General features: G+C 32.3%; 1 protein-coding gene across 1 annotated transcript; it reads right to left on the minus strand.

Annotated features, from left to right (window-relative positions):
* Window positions 1-1,732: 1,732 nt before the first annotated feature.
* On the minus strand, window positions 1,733-6,867 carry LOC145314074 (protein arginine N-methyltransferase 9-like). The gene is made up of 9 exons (XM_080153821.1): window positions 6,725-6,867; window positions 6,050-6,542; window positions 5,757-5,905; window positions 5,156-5,284; window positions 4,349-4,515; window positions 3,874-4,015; window positions 2,714-2,809; window positions 2,305-2,393; window positions 1,733-1,959 (listed from the first exon to the last, which is right to left on the minus strand). Exons 1-9 carry the CDS (start codon window positions 6,843-6,845, stop codon window positions 1,852-1,854), a joined length of 1,494 nt encoding a protein of 497 aa, XP_080009947.1. The 5' UTR covers window positions 6,846-6,867; the 3' UTR covers window positions 1,733-1,851.
* Between the last annotated feature and the right edge of the window lie 262 nt (window positions 6,868-7,129).

The raw sequence follows: 7,129 nt of genomic DNA on the forward strand, positions 1-7,129 counted from the left end.
TGACGGGCTAGAGTCCCAACCACACAACGCCATACTAAAGACTTTAAGAAGGTAAATACTTTAGATATGTCAGGCGCGTTACTTCAACAGTATGCGCAGTGGGGGAATGACTAAGCCAAAAAAGTACTTTCAGACATAAGTCTTGTAATCAAATGTCTGGGTTGTCTAATGTGTGTTACTTAACCCAATGCTCTGGATATTTAGACAGAAAATGAGACATGAAACGTAATAAAAATTATACAATATTTCAAAGCATAACCAACAGATTGACAGACCAAGTAAGTTGTGTACTAGAGGACTGAAGCTGAAGGCCTGAGTTGATTAAGCTGGTATTAATTTTATTATTGGGGGGAAATTATCTGTAATACGATACTATAGATAATTTTCAGTTCTGCTGAGAACCGGTTCTAATCCAGTGGATATTAATATGTCCCGACGCTATACCCAAAATATTATTCTATATAAACCTTAAAGACAAATAAGTTCTCACATTCTTTCTAGGCGGAGATTGTTGTTCAATTTGTAAATATTTGCACGCCATAGATACCATGAGAAAATTATCTCCCAAATATTATTCATACATTTTTGCAACCATCCTTATAATAAAGTAACAAGATGTCTCTTTGTTTGTCTGTAACGAAGGATCTCGCTAACCGATCGGGTTCTCCTTAACAGGGTAGCTGCTCATAGGCCTCGGGAAGGTTTATAACTATTTTGGGGAAGGGTACAACCACCCTCCCAAGAGAAATCGCCTCTATAAAAAAATTACCTCCCCCCCCCAAAAAAAGAACTAAAATAAAAATATGTGGGGGGCACCCCACTACCCTCAAAAAAAAAATCTAAATCATATAAAATTGGGTTTTGGGATTCAACTCCCCTCTCAAGTGAGGTGCAAGATAATTGGACATTATTGAGTAATGGTTATTCCCGATTATTTGTAAACCTTCTTTTATTGCTTAAATTGTGTGCAGGCATAACATATATGTTAACCAGTTGGAATGCTCGTAATCTTTGAAGTTCATAGATTTTAGGAGATAATCGATACCAAGAACATTTTGCCGTGAACGGCACTAGATCCGATTTTGCTTCATATTATATTAAACAATCAGTTGAACATGTGTTCAAATACTAAATTTATTTAATTTGACCAATTGTTGCATAGATTTTTTTTCTTCTTTTTCTATAGTAAAATAAAATAGAAAGATAATACTAGAATGACTAAATGTTAATGTAGCTTATCTAAAAACAAACATAAACGTATATAGATGTAGAATTGAGTCTTGTATTATCTAAAAGACAAGCGGTCGACATTTTTCAAGAAATCTATTGCAGGTTCTTGCCAATAAAATTTAAAAAAACGTGTAACGAAGCAATTCTGGATGGACAAGATATATAATATAGTTATTTCTCGTATCGTATCGTAAACAGATTTCCGGTTCTAATCCACCGGTTTCGAATGAATACGAGAAATTTTTTAAAATGTCCATTAGTCCTTTCCTATACACATTAGAAATTGATAGGGGAAACGTGAATTTTCAGATACTATTCCATATAGATGACTGAAATTTGTGTAAAGATATAGCTAACCAATGTGCATATTTCACTGTATAACTTTGTTTGAAGGTCTATCTGTACTGCTCAGAAGACGCTTCTCTTCTTCTTGTAAACTTGATAAATTGCCTTATCAGATTAGTTAGATTATCGTCAGCACAAATGAAAAGAATGTAAAAAAAAGAATCTAAAAAATATATTTCAAAATATATCAAAACTTATCACAAAAATTTTAAATTAACAACGTATAATCACCCCACAATTTTAGCTTTAGTCAATATTTTAAACTAGGATGTCTTTTTATAAAGATTTCTTGACATGAAAGTATAGTAACCCCTCCTCACTCTGAACAGAAACTTCTAAGTTCTCATTATTGTCAACAGGTGTCTCTTTACACATCAAAGCACACTAAAAATAAGCTCAATTAGGTCACACAAAAAGAATTATATAATAAAAAGAGTAAATTGTACAAAAAAAAATGAATAACTATCCATTAAAAAGATTGATGGTTGGCAAAGAGACCAGTGGGTTGCGGGTAGAAGATAGAAAATAGCTAGAAAGATATCTATACCTAACTAAAAGCAATAGACTCTAAGGTAGACCTATAAATTCCATCCGTAGAGTATCAGATAGATGGAAATAGCTAGACAGATATCTATACCAAGATGAAAGCACTAGATTCTATGATATATAGATATAAACTCACTCATAGATAGTCAGATAGATAGAAAGTAGCTAGAAAGATGTCCATACCTGACTAAAAGCACTAGATTCTAGGGTAGATAGGTATAAATTCCATCCATAGTCCATTATGAACCAGTATATCACTGCATGGGCCTTGCCTACAAATGAATATTTTTGTTTATAGTTCACGAATAGTCAGGGATCTAAAGGGATAAGACAATGAACGATAAATTGATAAATCTCTGTAGTTTGAAATTATTGTCTGAAAAGTTTTGACACTCCTGCTAATTTGAACCAACCAATCAAGATTTCATAAAAAAACATAAGCTTTAAGCAAAATACTGAGCTAAAGTGTTTATAAAACTTTGGGTACCAGTATAATTTTACATTCCCTGGCAATAGGATAAAGAACACTTATTGTTATGTGTAAAATTCAGACTTTGCAAGCTTATCATTATAGGAGAATTTAAATATTAACCTGATGCAATAATATCAACTTTTGTTGAGACAAACTCTCTTTCCATGGAGAAATTGGTTAGGTTGATTTCTCTGATTTGGAATGGTTCACTTAACACTGAAATTAAAAGATTAATAGGTTATTAAGTGTATGAGCAATTTTATATCTCTAACTAGCGGCTACGCCCCTAGAGGCATCTAGGGGCACTTAAGGAGGGGGGAGTTGAATTCTAAAACCCATTTTTTTAGATTTAAAAAGAAAAGTTTAAAAAAATATTTTGTGAAGGGGGATTTTTTTGGGGGTGCGGGTGTACCCTTCATTTTTAATTTTATTTTAAAAAATTTAATGAATTTTTTTTTTTTTTTTGGGGGGGGGTATTTTTTCTGGGGGAGATTTCTCTTGAGAGGGTGGTAGTACCCTCCCCCAAAATAGTTATAAACCTATGAGAAGTTACCCTGTAATGGAAAACTCGATTAGAAGCGAACACACACACAGACAAACAGACAGACATCCTGTTACTTATCATAAGGATATTGAAAAGATTAAATCATAACATAAAGTTAAAATAATTTATCTTATTTGGGAGGTTTTACCTAGGAATGAAATATATTGACAAAAAATACCTAAACATTGTGTAATAAAACGATGAATTAATGATTACAAAAATTTAAAAGACCGATAGGTAATCATATGGATAAATACATTGGAGTAAGTTTATTGATAATTAAATAGTTAGGTTAACAAATACATTGCTTTAGCATTGTTTATCAGTTAAAAACTTTTTGATAGGTTACAGTTAAAATATAAAAAGATAAAGAGATTGTTAGAGGAATAGATATATAGATAGATAGAAAGATAATTAGATTGAAATAATATAAATAGATAAAGTTATTGATAGAGGGATATATAGATAGATAGATAGAAAGACGATTAGATTGAAATAATATAAATAGATTAAGATATTGATAGAGGGATAGATATATAGATAGATAGAAAGATGATTAGATTGAAATAATATAAATAGATAAAGATATTGATAGAGGGATAGATATATAGATAGATAGAAAGATGATTAGATTGAAATAATATAAATAGATTAAGATATTGATAGAGGGATATATAGATAGATAGATAGAAAGACGATTAGATTGAAATACAACTAAAGTTAGATGGATATATACCTTTCTTCTGCATAGTTTGATAGTTCAAATCTTGTTGATGTGTGACGGCCAAAATATTTATTTGATCAGCAATTCTAAACCCAGACACTGGCTCATTACTCCGCAAATGTGACCAATCACATAGCTGCTCACTTTCTATTATCTATGATAGATAAATAATTTGGATATTTAGATAGATAGATGGATAAATAAAGAGATATAGTACTCCTTAAATGTAATGGATCACACAGCTGGCCGCACTATATAATCTAGGATAGATAAATAGATACCTATGTGGTAAAATATTCCAACATACTGAAAACTTTTCAACCCTTTTCCCACATTTTTCAACGTAGCTCCTAAACTACAAATAACACAAAAGTGGTATTCTATGTTCCAAAAACTAAAGTTTATGACGATTAAAACGGTATGCATAAAATATTTCTACTATTAACACAAGCCGCACAGTTTGAATTTTAAAAATGTAAAAAAAAACCTGGGCCCAGAGCTGGAGTTTATGGGGAAGTATCAAGCCTTGTCTGGGCACCAAGTAGGACAGCGTCTGGTGTAGGCTGAGCATTACAGACTGGTCCAACCGCCCGCAGGGCTGCACTGGGTTGATTAGGCAGAGGTTGAACTTTTCTGAGGTGCTTTCAGGTAACTCTAAAATATATTTTAAAAATATTTATCATTTTAAAAGGATAAACTTACATAAAATGTATTTTAAATTAAAATTATCTAAAGCGAAGCTCTAAAATCAAACGATAGAACAAACGAACATTAACACTAGTAAGGTGTCAAAACTTGATAAGCATGAAGTAAATTATTATTAAACACTGTATCAAGCTTACATAGAAAAAAACAGTAAAATACTATTTCTTATCCAAACCTTAATGTCCGCTTAGTAAAAACAGCAAAAGTTGTAATTCTTAGGTATATTTTACATTTATAAAACATTTAAAATTTAATTTCAAAGTTCATAAAAACTAAATAAACTTTTTCTTTTTGTTAATGACTAAAGTTTGCAATTTATATAACGGCGACTATGTATAAATTGATTCTCATCCCCAATCATGATACACAAAAGTACCCCTTTCTGAATATTATGATTTAGTTGAAACGTTTGGATACTCAACTTTGAACCAACCAATCACAATTCACAAGTCCTTTATGTTGTTAGGCCAACGAATAAGAAAACTTTATTATATATAACATTGGGTACCAACTACCAGTGTAATTAACTGCCCAATTTCCCCTCCCTCCTTGGTGTTACAACTCATTTTATTACTTGAAATAATATTACCTGTAATACACGAAAATCTGTTCAATGAAAGTTGATTAGCTTTGGCTATGGCTGCCAAAACATCCAACAGACAACTCACTTTTCCCCGTTGTCCCTCGCCAACATCCATCTTCAGGGTAAATCTGCTACCTGAAATAAGTAACTTAACATGACAACAAAATTTTAAAGTAGCGCATATTTTTATCTACTATCAAATACATCCCTTGCTTTTTTGTTTGTTTTCGTAAGGTACAGATGTGACAGAAAAATAACCAAATACCGCCCCAAGACTTGTGTAAAGTTTAAATAATCAAATAAACTCTTCATTAATTATGTTTGCATATAATATTTTAAGTGTTTTATTTATTGTCTTAGCCGAAGAACATATAAAAATGTACACCCTATTACTAGTTTATCAATATTAGCAGCTGCGCATCTGGCATCTAGGGGTTATATAAAGGATATGGAATGGCAGAAAAATAGTAAAGCCATCTCAAAACCTATAAGAAGCATCACAGTAAAGGAGAACCATGTCGGTTCAGCGGTTGGCAAGATCTCTCGCTACTGACAAAAAAGCTTACTACTTTATATTATATAATAGGATTAATGTTAAATACTTAACCTGGAGAAGTTTTAGCCAGCTGAAGGCTGAACACAGATACCTCTCCAGTTAAATCCAGGATATTGGCACAGTTGACTCCAGATTCAGAGTTAGAGGCGTAGTAGGCCAACCATTGGGCGACCTGCTCTAACTTATCACAGTTCGACCATCTAAAGATTAAAGATTAATTAACATGTTTGAATTATTGATATGTTTATCTGTTGAAGTTTTAGATATTTGAGAATTATTGGGTGGGGATATAACTATATCCATTGAAAAATAAAAAAAAAAATTTATTACTGATTGAAAACTACCTGATAGAAGATGAAGGTAACTCAACCAGCTGAGAATTATTCCCCTGCCCATTAGTTTCCCATCTTGAGGCACAACCATTTCCATTAATAGCTGGCTCATGATCAGCTGCAGTTGACACTTCATAAGATACAAACTCTACATGATTATGAATCTTAAATGTAGCTTTAATCTCAGATACTTCCTTGTACAATTTGCCATATTGTTTACTGGTTGTCTTGCTGGGTGATGTGGGGAATATTGCCTGCTGCCAACAAGTTTTCTCGTGATTCACTGCCCCTCCGGGGCCTAAACCTCTTGGAGCTGTGCTAAACTTTTGAGTTTCATCCAGATGGAGAGTGAACCATGCGGCTATTGCATGACAAGTTCCATCTTTAGTTACAGGAAAGATGACACTTTTGTTTATTCCCTGTGTCACTAATTCTTCAATTTTATGTCTGTTGGAGAAATCAATAGAAAAGAGACACTTAGGCTGGGCTAGGCAGGCAAAACCTCCTGTAGTTAGTTACAAAAATAGATCACAGTGTATTAGTACTTTATTTTAATTAGCCTATAGTACAATTATGCCATTCTATTGGCTATACTAATAGTAATTAAAAGGTATTTTTATAACAAAAAAAAATCTATATATGACTACTTTCTCATTGCATAGTAATCCATGAGTGTATCTAACTAACCTGGTATAGAGTCAAGATCCTCTGAAGAGTAAGGTTCTTGGGATGATTCCCCGCCATAAAAATTGGATCTAATTCTAAGACCACTCAGGTCAAGATATCCATGCTTTGGTCTACACAACATATTTATATATGCACACGTTAAAGGAAAAAAAATAATCTGTTGCTTTATCTGTTCAACATTTTTGTACTGTATAATTGGTACTTTGATTAGCTATAAAAGAATTCATTATAATTTAATTTAATATTTTTCTCCATTTGAATTTGACTTGATTTTCATACCATTACATCCAAACTTTAACATACAGCTGCAATATCAAATGTGTGGGGAAATAACTTATCCAGTTAACAGACCAAATAATTAACATACTTAGGACATCCATATAATGATCATGCAATCAAAGAGAT

This window comes from Acartia tonsa, chromosome 3 (genome assembly GCF_053477335.1).
Source record: "Acartia tonsa isolate MP-2025a chromosome 3, ASM5347733v1, whole genome shotgun sequence".
NCBI classification, from domain to species: domain Eukaryota; kingdom Metazoa; phylum Arthropoda; class Copepoda; order Calanoida; family Acartiidae; genus Acartia; species Acartia tonsa.

What these genes read in the sequence shown, in the direction of transcription:
- LOC145314074 (XM_080153821.1), bottom strand. Translation starts at nt 6,845, where the DNA reads ATGTTGTGTAGACCAAAGCATGGATATCTTGACCTGAGTGGTCTTAGA. An exon ending in TTACCTTCATCTTCTATCAG is followed by an intron (nt 5,906 to 6,049) that starts GTAGTTTTCAAT and finishes TTTAATCTTTAG; the next exon opens with ATGGTCGAACTGTGATAAGT. An exon ending in AGTTGATATTATTGCATCAG is followed by an intron (nt 2,394 to 2,713) that starts GTTAATATTTAA and finishes ATTCATTTGTAG; the next exon opens with GCAAGGCCCATGCAGTGATA.